Here is a 22,815-nt window from a genome sequence, read left to right on the forward strand (position 1 = left end):
GCTGTTCACAGTTAGGCACTGATAAGCAATCCCTTGTCTTCCGGCATCACTAACAACTTCAGGAAACTGGGTCAGTGTGGCATTTAAGGGAATGTCTCAGTACAGTGTATTGAAGAATCTACTGTACAGGCAGAGAGACGTGTTCTTAAGCAACTGGAAAGTTTCCATTCCCCAGCACCTGTGCATGAATGTGCTACTGCTGAGGGGGTGCTTATTTTAAAGAAAGATCAAGTTACACGAGGAATCAATATATAAATATTGTTTCCTCAGCAACCAGCAAGGACTTCTGATTAAATCTGCTGTCATTTTATATACAACAGAAAAAAATTATACAGAAGAGTAATCCTGGGTGGTACAGAGAGAGTCATTTACAAGATATACAAGCAGGACTCATCACTGATAGAAACTGAGGGGCAGATACTGAGGGTTGAGGGAAGTGTCTGATGGTATTTGTCTGGATTTTTAACTGATACTTCTTGGGAATCTAAACTTTCTCTTTTCACTTCTTGATTGTCTTCATATGATACTCTGCATTTATGTATAGTGAATTTTTATTACCTCCATTTACATTAGGTTTTTAAATTTGTATTCAGAATTCTTTAGCCATGCTTCTACTGAATGCAGAGGGAAGACTTCCAATAATTTTCTGGGAAATTCTGTCATTTTTTTAAGGCTCCTGCTGAGCAGATATTTTTTTCTTGAACAGTACATTTCTTGACCCTTATCACTGAGTAGCAGAAGTGCTTAAAAGACTTTTGTTACCAGGTATCAGTCTTGGAGGTGAAAATGCCCTCTAGAAAAGCTTCTGGTGGCATCCACTTGACAGGAAGCATGGCTCTTCCTCCTTTGCGGTAGTAACTTGCTCTGGCAAAGATAAAACACATGGAAAATGTCACACAGTCTGAAAGGGCTCAGATACATAAAAGATTTTATCACCACAGCAACAGAGCTGGGGACTGCATGCGGCAATGGGGGCCAAGTGAGAAAAAGGAAAAGTCATCAACATCAACAGTGCATTGAAGCAGTATTTTATACCCTCCTTGGAACTGGGATGGAAGCTGAGCGTGTTGTAGGTGCGCAGCAGAAGACATCAGATTTGTCAATGCTTTGCTGATGCAGCAAGTCTTATTGACATCAAAAACTGAGAATTATGGTAGGGTTTTTTAAAATTTAAGATTATTTATGATCAACTAGCTAATAAACTTGCTTATGCTTGGTTTAGTGTCCACATGTGTTTGTAGCGTTCTCTGTTGCCCAATCTGGAATAAAAACAGTTGAAATCCATTGGCTAGTAGGCATAGATGTGTTAATTTACAGTCTGGTAGTGCCAGTTAGTTAACTGGTAATCAAACTCAGACACAGAAATGGACGGTTCCACTGCTTCAGATTCTATCAGACAGTTCAAACTGGTCAAAAATGATACAGATTATTGAGTTATTCATAGAACTGAAATGGCCTTTCACTTACCTGTAAATATCCCTGGCCATCCCAAAGTCACCAATCTTGGCTATTCGTCCTGCTCCAGTGCAGGTCAAAAGGCAATTCCTTGCAGCTATATCTCTTAAAAAAGAAAAAAAAAAATTATCAATTCTAATTCTAAACTCTTAACTAGCTAAAGGAATAAAGAAAGAATATTAGACTCAGTCCTGCAAGTCTTAGTTGACTCATCTTTACACAAATGAGAAAAGCCTTATTAAAAATAAGAAATAATGTCAGCTACAATGTAATTTTTATTAACCACAATTCTTAAACTGCATTTATATTACATCTTCCACCCAGTGTTCTCCAATCATTCCACACTCCTATGTCCTTTTGCTAAGGCAGAAAACAGGGTCAGTGTCAGACCAGGGACAGATCCAACCTCTTTTGCTTCAACCGCATTACAACCGATTTCTGTCTTGCTCTATTTTTTTTAAAGAGAGACATCTCAGCAGTGTCTCCAGCAGTTTCAGATGTGATGCTACGGGGTAGTCTTAGTAAACTGCCTGAAAAGTCAATGTAGGACCAGATTCAGTAAACTGTTGTTTTGGTGCTTCTGGATATCTCCCGTGGAACCAAGCAAAGCTACATATGGGAGCAGCCATTTGCTGTGTGCAGGTTTAGCTTGTGTCAAATGGCAGTAATGACTGCATGGCCAAGACTGAAGGATTTTTGTTCATTTTAAATACGCATTGTGAAAAGGAACTCATTAAAAATCATAGCACTGTGGGGGTCCTGTTGACTGCCAAGAAAAACGAGCTCCTGGAACAACTCATATGTTTCTTCCCACTGCCAGCCTTGAAAAATCCCTCAGGATTTGGATGTCAAGCTCAGCTTTCTCTTCCATCATCAACTGTGACTCCTGGATGACAACACCTGCCCTTAGTGACATCTCCACAACCCCACTACACTACCTTTTCCTCCTAGGATACCTGTTGCCTGAAATGGTAACCTTCTCCCCTTCCCAACCCACTCCAAGTAACACTGACATCACTAACAAATACTAATATAGAACCTGAATGAAATTCCTTCTGTACTGATTTCTTAAATTGTTGGCTAAAACAAAACAAGTCCATTCCCAGGTTGCTTATCCTAGAGATCTAACAGCACAAAACCTGACCCAGAGAGTTTTTTTAAAAGTGATATGCTGCTGTTAAAAGAATCAAACACTAGTTTCTTCCATTTCTCTCCTGAAATGGAGATTGGTCTTGAGCAATAACAGCTGGCCTTTTCATTTGTTGACATAAATGTTAGAAGCTTTATGTGATGACTGCTGGGCTCAGTGACATATGATAAGAAAACCAGGGAACATCTACCTGACAGCAGAAATGAAAATTGGTTTTATAAAACGCTTGTGGAGAAAATGTCTGTTGTTTCTACTGTTTTTCTTGCAGCAGAAGCGAAAATTGGCCCTTATCATGAATTCAATAGATCAGGGTGGGTGGAGTTTGATATCACTATTACAGTAAGGATTTTTAAAAATAATGCTGTAGCAATTAACTCTGAAGTTTCCAATTAGAATACTGACCCCTTGTGTACTTATTAAGAGATCCAAGAACCAAAACTTGTTGCATGCTCTAACTGCTCTTTTTTAGTGACTCTAATCCTTTTTTCAAAGGGTACTTATTTATTGTTACAATATAAAGGAGACTGAAAACTGTCTCAGATGCTCTAATCATAAAGCCATAACATATCCCATATCTCAATCTCATGGCTTCTTGCTCCAACTGCTGCTTGCCACTTGTTTCCCTCAGTTTCTCCGGCCTCTACCCACTCTTGCTAGCTCTGCCTCTTTGCTCTGTGCAATGTCATGCGTACGTACACGTGCTTGGGCGTGTGGGTGAATCAGTTGTCTGCTTGCATAACACCAGGCTGTACGTTGGTTTAGTTAGAGCCTGTGTGACCCTCTTGTGTGCAGACCTCTCCTTTCCTTTACAGACAAGGGCTGAACTCAGCATGGAGTTCATGCTCAGAAAGGAATTGTTATACTATGCCTGGGAACATCATGAGCTGAAACAACACTTAATCAGAAACAAAGGAGTCCAATATCCAACTGGGAATTTTAAAAGACTCCCCATAATAACCTTTACCTCTTCTATAAATTTTTGTTCTTATTTGAAGCCTGACATATCAACATTTTTTTCTCTACAGAAGATGAAAAAGAGGTGTGAACAGACAAATAGGGGCTCCCCAAGATCACACAGCAGGTCAGCTGCTGAGCTGGAAAGGAAGCTTAGAGTCGTGTTTTTACCTCTTATTGTCCCTGTTTTACCCTTCTCTAGTCAATGGCTCAAATATCAGGTACCTGGGTGCTGATGGGATAGGGAAAACGTTAAGTCAAGGTAGGGAAATGAGAAAAGAGAGAAATGATCCCTTATCGTTTTACAAGGTAACACAGAGTGACACTACCATCTAGTGGACTACAGGGCTAATCTCAAATGTGTCGACATTGTAGGCATCTGAAAATTAACACTTGAAAATGGTCACTGGGAACAAAGGATTCCTTTCTCCCCAGCATTGCAAAGGGTGGTGCAGAGCCTAACTCCTACCAAATACCAGTGAGACTGGCCCGGACATCTAAGCACAAGCCTATATTGGTAGAGGAAATCTCTGTCTCCCGCCCTGGAGATTAGTTCTGTCTAATCCACTGCAAATAGAAACTGTGTGAGCTTCACGCACCTTGAGGTACATCAGAAGGGAGTATTTCTCCTCACCTGTGGATGAAATGATTCTCTTCCAGATATTTACAGCCGCAGGCAATGTCCCTAGCTATGTTCAGCAGGTCTTGCATTGTTAGTGTGGATGGTTGATTCTGGAAAAGGACACACAGCAAATGATGAGGGAAGAATAGTGGAGTAGAAGAACATACTTCAGGCAGGGGATAATCAGAGAGAGGCAGAAGCAGGGAAAGGGAGAGACATACATACAGTGTGGGGGAAGGGTTAAATGAGTCAGGAGCGAAAAGGAATATAAGCAGATCAAAGTAAAGAGTTAGAAAATGAGTAAACTCTTATTTAAGCCAAAAAACTTTCAGAAGATTTCACTTCTCCTGAGCACAGTGCACGAGTGTAAGCTGGCAAGAGAGTTGTGGCCTGGCCTGAGTAGCCTAGTAAAGGGGGTGGGAGACAACTATTCCCTACTGGTGTTGGAGTTTGTGAAATCAAAAGACAAGCAAGTTTAAAAGGTGAGATGGGAGAGAAAAAAACCCACCCATTTTTAAAGAGTGAGGTAATTAATTATCAATGGAAATTAGCACATGAACTCAGAGAGAGAGAGCAAAGATGCACGAGTGCACATCTCTGAACCAGCAGTCAGCATTCATCAACTTATCCAGCCTTGTGGAAGGACAGAGATTACCCTCAGGAGCCGTATACAAAAAAGGGATGCTTTACCACAGGACCTGGGGACTGGTACTGGCCCTTCTCCACCTGCACTTCCCTAACTAAGAACAATAAAGAAGTCTTTCTCCAGGAGCCCTGCTTATTTTCATCCCATCATTTATTTCCCCATAGGGAAATTTCCTTGGTGCTTCTCCGGGAACTTCTGTATTGCTCTCGGGAAGGGTAGGGAGAGATTACTACACCGCTGATCAAAAGTCTGTGAGATATCAAATAAATTGTTCTTTTTAAGGCTGCTTTTAGTTCTGGATGCTGTTACTGCTGTAATTTCTTGTGCTCAAACCACACAACATACACTATAGCCACTGAGCACTATTTTAATTGGCTAGGCAAATTATTGGACAAAGCTCTTGGACATCTGCCAGGGAGACTTGCAGTTATAAAAGTAGGCATTTCTGGAAAGGAAAGTAAGAGTAAGGAGGAGAAATAGAACCACAGACTTCCAGACCTTAGCTCTGCTCTGGCATTCCTCTGTCAGAAGACTGTGATGGACACACATTTTCTCTGCAGCCAGGGAAACTTGTTGTGAAATACATTAATGATGGGGCTAGTTCTGTTTTCAGAAAAGGTGTACAGGGACATTTTTTGAGTACTAAGGGGGACTTCAACTACTGTATTTGCTATCTGCCAGCATAGCAGCTAACATAGCAGCAGGTTTGTTTTCACATGATATTTAAAAAATAATTGTTGCTTACATTACTACTATACATAATAGTCAAATAAGAGTATTTATTATTCTCTGCTGCCCACAGACTTTATCTACTCACATAAAATGTACCACTTTCACTATAAATACCAAAAATAAAGATATACAAACTCCTCCATCTGGGTGCTGTTATACCACTCTAAGTGCATTTAATCAGTATATTTACTCCTGTATGAAGAAGAGATTAAGCTCGGTCTTTCAACAACATGTTAATACCAGCATAGGATTATACACACATGAAGCTATATTGTCATAACTATTTGGGGTGTATATGTGTGTGGAGGAGAAGCTGTTCAACTGCATCATGTGCTGTAGGAGTACATGAGGCACCAGTCAGCCTCCTCCTGCCCCTGTAGGCAGCCAGCATAGGAACATCAATACAATAAGAAATAGTGTAAAATCAGGCCTCTCTTCTTTTTTTTTTTTTTTTTTAAAAGTCTCCACTCAACCAGATATATATATTTATTTAACAGAGGTGCCCAGGATCACACTGTTAAGAAGCAAGAACACATATCTGGAATAAGCTATTCATAATAAGAACATTGAAACTAATTACAGAATCATCTAGGTTGGAAAAGACCTTGAAGATCATCTAGTCCAACCATAAATTAACTCCAAATATTCACTGTACTTGGTTGGCATCAATATAGTATTAGAAATCAGAGATAATTTGCAAAATCCAATATTTATCATAAAAATAACAATACTAAAATCAACCACAAGCCTAGCAGGGAAGTTATCTCACCACCCTGGGTCGATTCTGCCGAAGAAAGCTTTTCATATCTCCTCCAGCCATGAGCTCAAGCAGAATGAAGCGAGGCAGCGTCTGTAGGCTAACACCGATGCACTGCACAATGTTTTGGTGATTGAACTTACTGAAAGCCAAGATCACAGCAACATGGAATAGAAAGACAACATTAGTACCTGGCCAACACCCATCACACTCACTGTGCCTTGAGCTTTGACAACTTGGGTTGAAGCAAATCCTGATGCAGTGCAAGTTACTAAACAAATCCCTGCTTCAGCCATATCAAAATGCCTCTCTGATTACGACAGCCCCAAGATCAGGGTTACACCTGGCTTTGCCCATGAAAAGCTTTCAACAGAAGGAATGAAAAGCTGAAAGCAAAGCAGAGCCTTCTGTCTGCAAAGAGAGAATTTAACGGACGCACTGACTGAAAGATGGGGGTGATGTGAGAGGGAAAAGAAAGCTAAGCACTTAAAATATGTAAATATTATTGGTATTTCTGAAACAAAATCCTGACCAGTGGGGATTTTAATTCAGCATTAGTTATGTTAAATATACTGCTATCTAATTGGTGGACTCAGTTCAGTGTCTAGTCTGCCAAAGCAGGATCCAGCTAATATCTACTGCAGCAGCGGCTTAGGTGATGGATTTCTGCCTCTTAAAAAAGAAAGCTGAGATTGTCAAGAAGCTCAGTAAGACTCAGTCATTAGAAAGCACCATCTTCCCTTGGAGAGTGATTACCTGGATAATACAGGAACTAAAAATGGAAAGGAAGTTGGGAAAGAGAAAGAGTCATGTGCTACTAAGTGAATCGATTGAAATTGCTCTTTAAAAAAACATACATCAGTGTGACCTCCCATTCAGCTGCCAAAGTTCTTCCAGACTTTAGGAAGTGGCACTGTGTCATGAGATTCATGCTTTAATAGCAGAAAACTAGCATCTAAGTATGAGCTGGGCCAGACAATAAGAAGAGGAACTTCATGTTGCACAAATTAAAAATGCATAAGTTCTGATCACTTACAATCATCCCCGACTATACTATTATTTTAAAGTCACCCTTCACTATACTATTGTTTTAAGGTTATGGATTTGGGTTAATGAAGTAAACTCCAAGACCGGAATACTTAAAGTACAGGTGGTAATAGGAATGGCTGGCTGTCACCTTTTCCAAGCAGGTTTTATAGATCTCATAGTTCACTGTCAGATGGTCGTGCAGATGGGACCTTATAAAGGTTCCGTCAAGCTTGCATAGACATCAAAAGCCAGAACACCTCTAAGAGAAGCGGCCACACTGGGAGAAGGGCTGTGTTCCAGCTGTGCAAGCTACACACACAGAGCCGTATTCACTACCTTATCCCTACAGCAGTTTCAGAGTGTCTCACCCAGCTATTTTTGTGCAAAGAAAGGTAAAAGCCCAGGACCTCCACTACAAAGAGTGCTTACTTATGGCAAACAGTTCCACAGATAGGAAAAGCAAAAAGGCTGCACGTACGCTTAGCTACTGATTGAAAGCCACAGTGGGAAAAGCTTTTTGCACTTTCTCCTTCTTTAGCTGCCAAACCTGCTCCTATAAAAACTCTTACTTTTATTTGCAAGAGAGAATATAGTTTAAGCCCTAGCCTCCAAGCCTGAAAATGTACCTCCCTGGCACAGCCTGTGTTGTACCACCTTGGTGCTGGTCTTGCAGAGGCTGAACATCTGAGTCACTGCACAGGTGACTCTAATCTTGAGCTTTCCTATTGTTTTCCATTTCATCACTGAAAATTTGTTTTATTAAGAGTGTCGGGACATGATTTATATTTAGTAAAAGAGCAACGGGGTTCTTGGAAAATGAAAACATTTCAAATGCAGAACACGTTTGTAGAATAATGTGCCTTTTTACTCCTCTAAACATGACCAACAGAACCAACCAGCAGAAATTTTTGTTGAGATGTTGTACTGGTTTTGGGTGGGATAGTGTTAATTTTCTTCACAGTAGCTCATATGGTGCTATGTTTTGGATCTGTGATCAAAACAGTGTTGATAACACATTGATATTTTAGCTATTGCTGAGCAGTGCTTACACAGCGTTAAGGCATTTCACACCACCCCACCAGTGAGTGGGCTGGAGGGGCACAAGAAGTTGGGAGGGGGACAGAGCCGGGACAGCTGACCCCAGGATTGTCCCACACCGTATGACATCGTGCTCGGCACATACAGCCGGGGGAAGAAGAAGGAAGGGGGGGTCATTCAGAGTTCAGCATTTGCCTTCCCTAGTAACCATTAGGCATGATGAAGTCCTGCTTTCCTGGAAATGGCTGAACACCTGCCTGCTGATGGGAAGTGGTGAATGAATCTTTTTACATTGCTTTGCTTGCACATGCAGCTTTTGCTTTACCTATTATGCTGGTTTTATCTCAATCCATGAGTTTTCTTGCCCTTCTGATTCTCTTCCCCATCCCACTGCTGTGTGGGGCTGAGTTGCCTACTGGCATTAAACCACAAGAGATGTGCAACAAAAGAACCTCAGTTACCTTGTCCGAGATGAACAAGTAGCTGAAACCAGTAACTCATATGCTACTAAAATGCCATTTGGTGAAAAATAAGGCTGGATTTCTTTTCCAAATCCAAGCAAGTGGATAAATGATTCTTATTACCTGCAATACGCTTTTCCCCCCTGCCAACCACCAATATAAAAACCTTAAACTATACCTGATAATCAATGCTTCCATCAGGAAATCCATCTCATCCTGCTCAGAGCAGACTTCTGGCAGTGTCTGTTGAGAGGTAAAGATGGTGAGGACCATCCCACCAAAGAATTGAGAACATTTAGGTGACCACCAAAGGAAAAAGAAAAAAAAAAAATAGAAAGAGCATGTAACATGTGAATGACTTCAGGAATCTACGAGGAGGGGCTCATCTTTTCAGTACCCAGTTTGTTGGACTGCCAATGACTCATTTGGTAGTTAAAGTTAGAACAGAGAGCTGGTGACCTATTTGGAGGGGTTTTTTTTGTCTGCATTTAAATTTATGCAGTGTTCTGGAGCAAAATAGCTTCAGGTACACATCAAGAAAGGCATTAGGTGTGGAATTACAGGTCTAGTAAGCACTTTAAAATGACAGGTGTTAATTTATTCTCCCTTTTCTATATGTCTTCTATGTCATATGACACATACAGCCACATGACTTAAATAATTGTGTCACGTGGCCGTATATCTTTCTCTCCTGCCAGCAGATTTGGACAGCATCTGCCACTGATAACCACAAACTGAGAGCGCAGGCAGCAGTAGAAGCAGCGCCTGCTGCTGTGCCCACTGTTTTAACGTTACGGAACGGTTTAGCCACAGCTGCGTGTAGTGCCCGCTGCCAAACTGCATGCAGAGAGGTGGGACGTTTAGTGCCTAGTGTGGTGAGGCTGATGGAGAAACAGGTCTTGTCACCAGTAGCGTGGGCTACAGAAGACAGGGTTGCATTTTGTTACTGAAATAAGTAATTGCTTCACACAGGACAGTGCAGATGATCTATTAAATTGGTGGAATATCCACAAACAATATGTAGCGTATGTTGCAAATATATTTTTTAATTTATTCCCAGTCTACACCTGCTTCTTCTGCTAAGTCAGATCAGGACTGATAGGCTCCATCACGAAGCAAGGTGAGCGTGATCACAGCTTGGCCCCCACGCATACTCTACCAGTTTCCAGCCAGGGAGAAGAGCAGCCTTCTGGTGATGTTCAGGGTGTCACTTTGCAGGGAAATGAGTGAGAAAAGGGGCAGGTGGGCAGACAGGGCCCTAACAAGTAGCCATCATTGCTGAGACTTTCAAAACTGATGATATCCTCACTGTATTATCACAAGTGAAAAACATGCTGATCTACTTCTGTTTGCCACTGTGCTGTGGTGCTTCCTCCAGTCTGGACAGTGAAACTGGGTTGGGCAGTTACAACTGCTTGCTAGTGTCTGTTCTGGGTTTTCATACACATGCACATTTGCTCAGTGGCACAGGAAAGTTCATAACAAAGTGTCATAATGCGTGATCCTTTCACTTTTTCTTTTTTTTTTTTTTAAAAGAGGGTTTTGAAAGACAGGACAAATAACAATAGAACTTCTTTTTATGAATGAGGGCTATGTTTTGGGCTGAACTCATAGAAGCAGATTTGGTTCTCTGAGTCACAGGCTTATAAAAGAACAAAAGCAGGCTACGAGCATCCTTAACTTCAGGGCTGAGTAACTGACAAATCCTGAGGCAACAGCAGTAATTTCACAGAAAACCAGACTGTTCTCTCTTGCCATTAATGCCATAGAAATTAGCATGATATCGCAATAAATATTCACAGCAGCATATTTAACGCTGTGCAATAATAGGATATTTTTGCATATGGCAGACAAACACTACTCTCAGTATAAAGGAAATGTAACTGAGAAACAATAAAAATTTTTAAATATGATAACGTCATGTGAAAAACTCAGGAAAAAGCACTCAAAATCACTGAAATGCAGAAGTAATAATATATAAGCATTACTATAGATGTTTGCTGTTTGCTGTCACATAAATGCTTCATACTAATATTTGCCAGGGCTTTCTTTTCTTTAGACAAGATTTAGAAATCCCCTTCTAGTCCACAATGTCCCCAAAATATTTATTTATTGCTATTTTTTCTTCTTAAGTTTCTATTTGGCTTGTCTACTCAGATCTATAAATCATTGTGGCAGAAAAGCCGTTGTGGCAGATTCTCTGCTGGGGTGAACTGATGGTTCTGTGTTGATTTCAAGGGAGCTATATTTATTTATGTTGATAAAGAATTTGTTATTTTAACTAATCATATTATGCAGTCTCCAGGTGACTAATTCACAAAACTTCCCATCTGAGGGCACCGATTCTATCTCACCTGAGCAACAGCAATGGAGCTTACAGAACAGATTGCCTTTTTTAGATTCTTCTAGTTACACCACAACTTACAGCCATTAGGCATGCAGCAAACAAGACGCTTTACTTTCAGCCTGCTCCTAGTGTCATACAGCTTAAAAATCAAAGTTTATAATTCCTGGATGCAGCAATGTGTGGAAACTTGCACCACACACATGCATATGTCATTATGTGATAATAAGATAATATGGTTCTTATGGGTAATTATTGTTGTATAAGAAATTTGTGGGTACTGACCTTGATAGCAACTTGAAGAGGGTTGGGATCCCCTGCAATGCCTACCACAGTTCCCTCATAAACCTCACCAAATGCACCATGTCCTAGTGCCCTGGAAGAGAAAACAGATGATACTATGCCCCTGGATCCAGTGTTGGCCGAGCTCTTTTCTTCATCCAGTCCAAGAATAGGATTAGAACCTGCTGTGGGAGATGGACTCAACAGCAGAGTTTTGTTTTCATCTCAAAGCTTCTGAAAACAACTTCTCGGTATTTTCTGTCACTGAAGCAGGGAGGCTGGGTCCTTAATGGTTCTGAACAAATAAAGCAGCCTGCTCAATCCTAGGGCCCTATCACCAAGTATGGCAACAGCAAGGCAAGAAAGAGCTGGAGAACAACAGAATAAGGTAGCTGCAAACTGATGTCTTCAGGAGACAGCACGTAAGAATGATCAAGTTTTTTCTTCTAAAGCTTACATAACTTTGATCAATATCATCTGGATGGTATTGAGAGCCAAAGAGCAACCCAGCATGTATTTCCTTGTGACAGGAAATGCTGGAAAAGAAATACTGCTATAGGGTTGGAAGGGAGTTACTGCCAGGTGGCAAGTGTCATCTAGCACATCATATAAAAACACAGAGGTGAAATACACTATGCTCTGTGTGGGAACATGGAACAGGAGACCCAGGAACTTATACTTCTGTTTGAGAACTTTGTGGAATCAAAATATCTTAGAGAACATAGTGTCACATCTATCATATTTTGGCTGGCTTAGACTAGGTGCTTTCCAGTTAGTCAGACAGGTGGCCCTTGTTTTCTTGTCCTGGATACTTGATGATGAGTAAAACAAACATGTGAGCCCTACCTCTGCCTTTGCTTCAGGCTGCCTTTCCTCTCCTGTGCCAGAGAGCAAGCCCTGCAGCAAGCCTTACCGAAGCAGAGAGATGTTCTTCCGCGGGATCTCCTTCAGCTCACTCAGAGTGGCGGACTTCCCTGCAAAGCAGTAGTTGGGGTTGTAATCTGTCATGATGGTCGATGTGCGGATTTTGCTCAGTTTATATTCTGGGCTCTGCAGTCGTGCTCTGGCTCCTTCCAGCTGCTGCTTCTTAAGGTGGTAAACTGTGGGTGAGGAGGCAAATAAAAATGCACAAACAAGATCAACACCTGGAGAGAAAAGATAATGCTGACCACACAGAACAGAAAGAAACCAACTCCATAATTATAAATGCTTAAGAAGTGTCTTTAGCTCATGAGTATCATGCTCTCCTCCACATTCTATAGTGATTTAATACTGGATATGCAAACAGTCTTATTCGTGTAGAGCAACTTAGGTTTCTTCCGATTCTTTGTATATTGGCTGAGGAAACGATTCTCCACAAGACATCTTGCTGGCATCGAGTCCCAAAAAGCATAGCAACTCCCTGAATGAATTATATGTTTAATTACAGACTGTGAATTCAGCCTATATAGCAGTGGCTGCTGAAGAAACACCTGCTAAGAAGGCTTTCCAAGCTCTTTTCTCTGTAGCAAATACCAGGACAGAGCAGTCCTTACCCTTTGGGGCTATGCTTGTGCCTAACTGTGGAGTTGTGATATTTTCTATCACTTCTTTCTCCCTGTCCCTCTGATCCACTTGGGAGACCACAACACTCTGGCTTAAAGTATTAAAAGTAGTGGCATGTGGTTGGGTGGTTGCCTTTTGTCTAATTTAGCTGGGAAAAGACACGTCTAAGGGTGATAAGGAGTAAACGTTTCTTACTGATAGATAGGCTGCCACAAGTGAGGATCATTCCAAGCACCACAATCACAGTCACCACAGCTAGGAGGAGTGGGAGAGGCAGGTGTCCCTCTGGGATAGGACCCTGGGGCACTGGAAAAAGAAAAATAGAGGTGCATTTATCAGAAAGCAACCAGAGCTGCTGTAAAGCATCCCTCTGAGGGTTGCTCCTATTTCAGAAAACAATACAGAGATCATGGCCAGGCCACCTTATAAAAATTACAGCAAATCCCTCTAGCCCTGGAGGTTGAAAAAAATACCTAAATAATTTTTAAAACATTGTGAAGATAGAAAACTAACTGCTAAAACATGGATTTCTTATCCATTCTTCATTTTTTTGGGTAACATCACTGCTCACAAGTTGAAACTCTCTACAGCCTTTATGCTTTGGAGTTCCAAAAAACTACATCAGGAAATAACAGTGAATACCAGGCATCAGCTGAACAGGCACAGTGGGACACTGCTGTGGAAGGAAGTAATTTGTGGCTTAAATAACTCAGCAGTAGGTGGTATGTTATACCAGAGAGGTATTTGCGCTTAAATATCTGATACACTGTACCCATTCAGGAAATTTACACTGTGTCTCTTTATGGGTATTTTACCTTCTACCTAATCCAAACCTGAATGTTGGAGATGATGACAGAGATGCAGCTCAGTGTGTAAGGAAAGGACATCAGGAATTTTCAGTCATATGTTTGACTGACATTTCTCGTAACACCATATTCACTGGAGCCACTAGCTGTAACTTGAGGAACTGACAATCACAAAAACCAGGAGAAGCGATAGAAAGAATACAGACGTTATCCAATGAGGCTAAAACTTCACATCTTACCAGTGCAGGTGACGTTGTCATTGGCTAGCACAGCCCCCATCTCACATTGGCAGACTGGCAGGTTGGTGTCAGGGTCCCGCTTACAGTTGTCTGAGTGGCAGTGGCTGCAGTTAAGATAGATCTGAACCTCCACCTCACCGTGACTCTCCATGGCTGAGCAAGGAATTAGACACAACAGGTGGGCTTAGTTCAGTTTTTCCCATCTGGTTCTGGTAAGGAAAAAAAAACCCAAAACCCAGCAGGCACAAAAATTCTCTCCTCCTCTGCAGGAGATCAGATAGTCCAACAGAGTGCGGACACATCAGAAACCTGATGGGGGCCAGGATGGAAGAAGGTATTGGGTCCCTCAAGCAAACAGAGAGGTCTTGAAGTGAATTGACCTGGAAATGTCTGGGACTGAGGATATGCAGTTGAACCTGATGACTGGTGTTTCTCCTGGCTTAGAGGTTGTGAGGAAAAAGGTCCTAGAGCACTATAGAAATATTTAAAGAAACAACCACAGCTAAAGATCTGACCGGCAGAGTGAAATATGCCTGAATGAAATGCATAAGAAGCAAAGACAGGAGGAGAGGGAGCAGGAAAGAGGAAATAGAGAAGAAGAAGGAAAAAGGAGGAAGAAAAGAACTAAGAGGAATAAGAAGTATGTTGTACCTGCCAGGGGATGCAAGAAGATCTCTCCAATGGGGTTCACAAAAGAGATTCCATCCTGCCCACCAGCTGTGATATCATCATTGATAGAGGCATGGCCCCCTGGGGAAAGAATAGAATGGCTAGCTGATCAGTGCTGCGTGCTGCAAAAAATGTGATGCCTCCGAAGTGTTGCATTCATTCCTGGGGGAATTTGGGGTCACTCTGCAACCTTCCAGTGATATTAATATGTATAATGTCCTTGATGGATAAATGCTCACTTGACCCAGTCAGTACCAAGCTTAGTGAAGTGACTTATTCCAGTGTAGGTTTCTCAGTTCAGAAAGGTAAAAATATATTTGCTTTAAACAGAAAAAAGAAATGGAACATTTTCCTTGGGCAACTTGGGAATGAATGAAGGAGTGATTCAGCACACCTTTCAAATACTAAATGACATAGGAACACTTCTATAACCTTGATTTCCCCAATTAAAGAGAGATGGTGGGGAGTAGGGCAGGTTTCATACTGTTCAGCTTGAAGTATCTGTGAATCACCTGTGAATCTGCAGCAGTGTACCTCTGCACTAAGAGCTCTAGCCCTTAACTGCAGATGCTCTGAAGGGTACAAAATTAGACATCATGACTATTCCTCTAGTACTTACCTCTGTAGCCTCCACCTCCTCCACCAGAAGTACAAGCACCTCCTCCCCCACCAAAGCCACCAGAGGTGGCCCACTGAAGCTTGGTTAGTGCTTGGGGACAAGCTTGACCCCCTTCTCCACCTTCCAGAAGGGATTTCCCAGCCTGAGGAAGCAGACTCTCATCTTGCCACCCTCCACCTCCACCTTCAGTCAGAGATTGAGAAAACAAAACAAGAACAGATGAGGGAAGCACAAGCAGAGGAAAGTAGGAGAGATACTGTAGAGACAGAGATTGGCCCTTATTAATTTCTTACGTGCCTGCATTCAAGTTAACTCTTTTTTTAAGGTTAAGAGAATATACAGACAAGCTCCTTGTTGCCATGGGTAGTTGCAAAGTGGAAATCTAATGCACAACCTGTGGTATGTGTTGCATAACCAGCACCTTAGCACCAATTTCTAGTGGTGTTAGGGAAATAAGGAGCCCACCACTCCCCTGTGGGATAACTGGTTAGGGTTTTCAGCCATGTGAGATGCTGAGTTCCCTCGGGAAATAAAATTAAACAGGATTTCCTCATCTCCCACTAGTGGTCCCTCTATAAGTCTATTACAGCAGGAGATGAAGAACCACTGGATTTTTTTGTCTCAGGAATGGATTCTAGGCACAGCTGTTGCAAGATCATAAATAAGCTGCTATTTCTAATATAATTCCCATAATGTAATTCTTGCTATTAGGGTTTCAGGGGAGTAACAGGGAAAAAGTCTTCCTGTTATGGAGTGAGCTCTATCCCCCAAACATAATTTTCGCTGAGCTATTTCACAGAAGAGAGGAGTCCTCCTATAGCCTCTACTGGAGCACTCATCACCTGTCCTATGCATTCTCTTTTATCTTAGTGGTGACACACCATGTAAGAAGACATCTGTTATAGACTACCAGCATATTTTTAACTTCTGCCACAGAAAAATTCCAAAAGATCGAAAAGAAGCTCCTCACTTCGTGCCTACAGGACAATGTGTGTATTCAGCTATATGATTCAGACCTTTTGTGGTTTTAATGTCTCACCTGCTGCCCCAGTCCTCCCGCTGACTCCAGGTACTGCAGTGCTGTTCTCAAATTGTTCCAGGGGTGCATCATCCAGGGAGCTGTCCTGAGCCTTCAGGTAGGCTTTTCCTCCTCCTCCTGCTGCGATGAGCAAAGGTTCGAAAATCCCATCCTTCTGCTGGAAAACCCCCCATCAAACATCAGAAAAACTTCACATCCCTTGGATAAGTGAACTCACACAAACTCATCAAAAAGCATGAAAGCATGCCAAAGAAGAGTGGCCCAAGGCCAGTGCAATGCTACTGATTGTTTCCTAAATTCATTACAAAAATGTTTTACATCGTGTTCCTGTGTGCAAAAGTAACTGTTTAACTGAACACCAAGGTTTGGGGATTTTTTTTTTCTTTAGGACTGCCAGTATTAAAGTGGGATCCTGGTGTGATTCCCAGACTTGAGCTGTCAAGAACGGAGGAACCAGTTCAGCTATCTTAGTGACAATGACAATATAATCAAGGATATGAAAGGAGATAAAGAATTTAAATTAAAAAGACAAAAAGAGAGACAGAAGGAGAGGGAGAGAGGGACGGAAAGAGAGGAGGAGACAACTCCTTTTTCATCACCTTTTTTAAGAACTGAGTATCATATGCCATGATTGACAGTGAAAGCTACTTGTTCTGCTGGGCACTGTTCAGGGAAGATGCAAAGAGGAAGTACTTACTCTAAAGATGTAGGTTGCTCCTCCTCCACCGCCACCTCCTCCAGCCCAGTCCTTAAGGTCCTTTTTTTTTTTGTAATCTTCTTCAATGAGAGATGACTCCCCTAAGCAGATCTTCTGGGTTTCAGGATTGCCCTGAATGGAGACAAGAGATGCACTCAGATATAAGCAAAGTCCAACTCTTGAGAGTTGTCTGTATATATCAGTATAACAATACTGTATTGTTTGTGATGTATGAGCCATATATATGTCAGTATAACAATACTGTATTGTTTGTGATGTATGAGCCATATATATGTCAGTATAACAATACTGTATTGTTTGTGATGTATATGAGGCATATATAAATCAGTATTATCTTTGTGGAAAGTGAACTCTTCTACAAGGACCAACAGCTGAGGTCTCTGTAACCTCTGATTTGCAAACTCACATTACACATGCAAGTGAAAACACAATGTTCACAGAAAAAAACAAAGCAATACAGCAATAACTCATTATTGACATCACATAATTCATATTTTGTATATTTAGAACTTCTTATACCCAAGAACATTAAAATGTGTTGAATTATTGATTAATTCTCAGAACTTCCTTCCTGCTGTATTTATTAGGTATTTCTCAAGGTCATAAACACATAAAGCAGACAGAGGTGACCTGCACATAGTTAAGTGACCTACTGACACATCTTGGAAGAGAAATCTGGAGTCTCAGCTTCCTATTCCTTCTAAATACTAGAGAACACTGAAAAAGCTATAAAAAATAAAGATTGTTTGGCCATCTCTAGGTTTTATTATTTTTTTTTTCAACACTGAGTTCCACAAGTTTCAATGACTTTGTAAATCTGCCCAGATTCACTCAGATGATGAAATCTGGATGATTGCAGAAACTGCTATGTTGTCTCAATGCAGGTGAAATCCCTACTTGTGAGGGTCATGTCACATATCTAGGCCAGAAACGTGGCACCAGTTTTACTGCCTGTGTCCTCTCATTCAAAGAAGAGGACAAAAGATGACAAGGTAGATGAGGACCAGGGAAAAGCAAGTGAATTGAATCTAAGGAGAGAGAACAAAGGTTTGGAGCTGCAGAACTTCTTCAGGGAAAGAAAAACAAACATTAGTTACTCAACGTATAGATTAATCAGGATTTCCAAAGCCAAAGAAAGTTGGGCTTTGGAAGTGGGAAAAATGAATGGAAACTTTTTCCAATAGCGTCTGCCAAAGGGAGCTAGTTAGTGGTGCATTATACTTTGCAATTTAGAGAACAAGTCATGAAATGCAATGGAATAATGGACAACTTTGCAGATTATGAGCTAAGCCTAGAGTTCAGTGGAGAGGGAACTCCAGATATACAAGTGTATGTTTTATTTAGATAGATACAATCCTTGTACTATCTAAAGTAAAAAAAGGCTGGGTTTTGTATCTGCTGCAGTATTTACACAAGGCATCATATGCTCTGGGCAAGGTAAATGGTAACTTTGGATGCCTACAAGAATAGTGTATGTATTCCAAAACTCAGCAGTCTATCTGTGGGGAAAAGAGAAAACAGCTTTGTTCCAGGGCAGGCGTTGACAGATCACATTTCTCGAAAGAGACAATACCAAAGAATTCATGTTGAAAAGAGGCAACTTTTGAGCCTAAGTGATAAAAGGACTTTCAAATCTTTGGGTCTAGCATTAGAGGACACATATATAAGCATTCACGCCATCAATTTCTGTTTTTCATGAGTGGTTTTTGTCATTACAAATGCCTAATCCAGGGGCCACTGTAGTTAGTGGGAAGATTCCCACTGGTTTTGATAGACTTTGGATTCAGACCTTAGTCTCTAAGCTTAGAAAGTGTCTAACAGAGAGCAGCCACAACGCTGCTGGATGCTTCCATAAATAATAGTAAATTATCTGAAGTGCTGGCAGACAGAAAGAAACCCAGGCTGTGGAAAAATAAGAGAGGCAGCACACAACTCTTGGCTACTAGCTCCCTGCTTAAAATAAGCAGAAGAAATCTGATGAAGAACTTACTTCAAACACCAGGAGCTTAAAGCAAAGTTCCTGTGGGCTTCATATTTGTTTGTGCATTTTGGGATTGTTTTTCTTTTCAGAGTTCTTTATATTTGTTTTGAGATTCTTTCTAACTTGGTTTATTGGTTCTTCCCAGTCTCCTGACTGGATTTCATTGCTGGATTCTGAGATTTCTATCTTTCATCACCAAACCCCAAGCCACCCACTGAATCTCACTGAATCGTATCTGCAAAGTCTCTGCCCACATGTGTTTGTGCAGCCCTCACCCCAGGGCAGGCATCCTCCCCCTGCTGCCCCACTAAGATGTACAGCAGCTCATCTTTCTCCAGCTGGAAGGTGGCTGAGATGAAGACCCCGTGGGACCTCTTATTGTGGTTTTTGGCTCCCTTCCCCCCGGCTGCTCCATAGGCAGAAATCCTGGAAGAAAAAGTAAGTAGTTAGAGAGACAAATCTCATACTTCTCATCCCCAAAGCAGCTCCATCTGCAAGCTCTCCCCAGCCTGCACTTCCAAACAGGCATTGCTTTCAGAGCAGGCTCCTCTGCTGCAGCATCTCATGGCTATTCTTTGTCTGAGACCCATGGAGCTAGGCTGCTCAAGAGGATAGACCCACTCTACACCAGAGCACTTGAGACAGAGACTTCAGGAGCAAATAGCATGAGCTGATATAGACAAATCTAAAAGACCGAGACTTTGGGACTGAAATGATGGCAGCAGTTCCACTTGACCACATTCCCATGCTCACTCCTGTTCTGATTTAAGTCACCACTCCACCATTCCATGCTTCGTAGTAGCTCAGACACAGATCCTTACAGCTGATGCTCCTATTTTTCTCTTACTTAACTGCCCCCTCCACTCACTCAGTACAGATGGTCCCACACTTATGCTTGCTGAAACTCCACAAACAAAAAGTAGTTAAACGTGGCTGCCTCTCCAGCACACACTGATAGTCACCTGTATCGGTTTGTGGCTGGCACTCTCCAGACTTGCACTCCCCGGAGCCTGCCCTCTTTCTCCACAGTTACCGACACGTTGCTGTCCTTATAGGCGCTGTCGCACTGAGCTTGAGTTGGCCCGTGTGGACCACTGGCACCACATGTTGTGAACCACCAGAGAACAACAGATGTGTCCCCTGTGACCAAAATAGCAAGAGTTGGGGCAGATGTGAGCTTCCCTTTATTTCTCAGACATGTGCAATAACTCACAGAACTATATAACCAAAGGGCAAGTGTCATTGAAACAAACAACTGTTCCTGTTGATATCTTTCCTTAATCCTTTGATAACAAAATTCATATTATTATTATTCACAAAGAACGTTAATGACATATATAAAAAAACAGATGATCAAGAGGAAGACCATATGCTGTCTACAGGACTTTAAAACTCAGTATGTCTCTTTGATCACATGCTTATTATTATAATCATACCAAAAAATGCTTAAACTTGCATTTATACTGTCGAGGACTTGAAAGCCAGTACATGCTAAAGTTAAATTTGTCTGTTCAACTTTAAAGCAGCTCCCTCATAATACCATCCACCAAGATACCACCCTTAATTATATGATCACAGAGTACTTCTATTATCCCAACTTTATTCTAGTCATAGCACTCTGTATGTAGTCATTATTTGCCTTTTCCCCCCTCTCACCTTATTTCCTGCACACTATTTAACAAATCATGGACTGCAGATAAAGCCCATCAATTGGGGTGTGGGGAGGGAGGGATGGGACTTCTAGGAAGGGGTTTATCCAAGTGTCTCACAGACATTATCAAATTTCTCTTGTCAGTGCCAGTATGCAGCAAGGAGATATTATTCAACTTTCTAGACGAGAACTGAAGCATATACACAGAAATAAGGGTGGAAAACTTCTGCCATTACAACTAGCGACCATCTACGAAACATGGTGAAGGTTTTAAGTGACTTGTCTCAGCCTTGCACAAGAACCCTGTGGCAGCAGCAACAGTCGGGAGGACAGTCTCTTGCTACTTTCAGTAGGGGCTCTTTCCTTCAAGCTAATTTTTTCCTGGCTCTCATTAAGCATTATTCTTTCATTTCTACAACAGTGCAGCAGATAACCATCTCTTCCATTTCACAACCCTTCTTCAAGGCCCAGACATATCCATCTTGTCCGGTGAATGAGATGGGTCCTAAGAATAAAACTAATAATGCATTTTAAAATTGTAGGATGCAGTGCATGCACAAGGGCCAGAGTCAGAAGTAGAACTGTTTAAGAGCTGAATTATTAATAGTAGTAAAAATCACAAACCTTTAAAAGAAAAATTCTAATCTTTTTTAAAGGAAAAGGCAAGCACAACTATCCCCAACAGATGTCATCCTGTGAACATGCAGATGGATCATTGGGATAAGAGTGTTAGCTACATTACAGAAATGTCTGCCCCTTGAGCTAACAGGAACTGACAGCAGTACAGATTGTCACATTTCAGGTGGACACAGTCTTCAGAAGGTGGTGCAGTCTCACACAGGTATTTGTTGGCAGCAAAGCAGCCTCAAGCACAACCTTCCATCCTCAGGTCCTCCAGAGTGGCAGTCTCTACTGCTATCAGTAAACTGTCCCCAGTGTCCCCTATTCTCCTAGTTTTTCATCCAGTTTTTCTCCTCAATGGATTTCCAGATCCTCACTTACTTCCCCTCCCTGAATCTTCATCCTTACACCCCCTTACACCCCTATTCTCCATTCATTATGTTCAGCTTCACTGCTCACTAAGTCACAGTAAGTCTCTTTCTATGCCCAGATTTCTGTACTGGTCTACACCTTTCATTCCTGAGCTGGCTTTTGTGTACTCCGAATTTGAGTCATGCAGCTTCTGCTTTTACTTAAAGCTTCTTTTCTTTAAAGAGGTCCTGCTATTTAAGCACTGGTGAGTTGGACTCCAGCAAACTGCTGCCATATAGCCAAACAGACACTGCCTGATATGGTCTTCACATCTTTGGGATGGATTATATTTAGTTGTCCTGTTGCTATAGGGCAGACAGATCACTCAGAGGAGATGGGAAGGGAGCCACCTTTTATAGCCAAAAGACAGGTTTTCAGTACCGAATCATGTACCTGGGAGGGAGGGCTCTTCCAGGGGATTCAGAAGATGCTCATCCAGGATACTAATCTCCTGTGGGTACTGGTGCTTCCCACCAGAATGATTTGGTTGTCTTCCTGTAATAGTTTGTAGAATGGATGAGAGAGATGGGAGAATGGTAGAAAAGAGAGATGGAAAATTTAAAGATCACACGAATGAACAAAGTACAACCATTTGGTTAAAATAAGTGAATAATACCTTGGCCAGAAAAGGTGTTTTAAACAATCATTTTTTATTATTATTCTTTTGGGCCCGTGCCTTGGGTTAGCTACTTGTATTTGTGCTGAAGTCAGTGGGTCTTCACATGAATAAAATCTATTTTATCCCATGCAGACTCATGTGCAGGATAAGCTCCTTGGCCAGCAAATTGCACTGGCTGTGATTACAAGAGAAGTTAGGAAAAGCATAGTGCGGGAGAACAGATACCAGGTATTGATGCTCTGCTGCTCAAAGGGGCAGGCAGGTGACAATTCTGGACAGACAAATGAGTGGAGGTGTAAAGGAGAGTGATAGCAAACATTGTTATCTTTGGTTCTGAATGGCGTCATTGTAAGTAAACCAGCCTAACAGATCTCTCCCCTTTCAGCAACCAACTTTGAGCAGCTCAGACCTTGCTTAGAGAGTAAAG

General features: G+C 41.6%; 1 protein-coding gene across 1 annotated transcript in view; it reads right to left on the reverse strand.

The window, feature by feature from the left end:
- Positions 1–22,815, reverse strand: part of LTK (leukocyte receptor tyrosine kinase) — a 103,057-nt gene that overhangs the window by 7,850 nt on the left and 72,392 nt on the right. The window contains exons 11-26 of the mRNA XM_074824151.1: positions 22,163–22,264; positions 20,049–20,226; positions 19,362–19,512; positions 17,085–17,216; positions 16,388–16,544; positions 15,349–15,531; positions 14,712–14,810; positions 14,061–14,213; positions 13,211–13,321; positions 12,384–12,570; positions 11,474–11,564; positions 9,023–9,087; positions 6,329–6,458; positions 4,194–4,291; positions 1,468–1,560; positions 763–864 (exon numbers count right to left, since the gene is read on the reverse strand). Of these exons, the coding sequence (XP_074680252.1) occupies positions 763–864; positions 1,468–1,560; positions 4,194–4,291; positions 6,329–6,458; positions 9,023–9,087; positions 11,474–11,564; positions 12,384–12,570; positions 13,211–13,321; positions 14,061–14,213; positions 14,712–14,810; positions 15,349–15,531; positions 16,388–16,544; positions 17,085–17,216; positions 19,362–19,512; positions 20,049–20,226; positions 22,163–22,264 (2,032 nt within the window). The remainder of the gene's footprint in view (positions 1–762; positions 865–1,467; positions 1,561–4,193; positions 4,292–6,328; positions 6,459–9,022; positions 9,088–11,473; positions 11,565–12,383; positions 12,571–13,210; positions 13,322–14,060; positions 14,214–14,711; positions 14,811–15,348; positions 15,532–16,387; positions 16,545–17,084; positions 17,217–19,361; positions 19,513–20,048; positions 20,227–22,162; positions 22,265–22,815) is intronic.

Source organism: Strix aluco, chromosome 4 (assembly GCF_031877795.1).
Source record: "Strix aluco isolate bStrAlu1 chromosome 4, bStrAlu1.hap1, whole genome shotgun sequence".
Taxonomy (NCBI): Eukaryota; Metazoa; Chordata; class Aves; order Strigiformes; family Strigidae; genus Strix; species Strix aluco.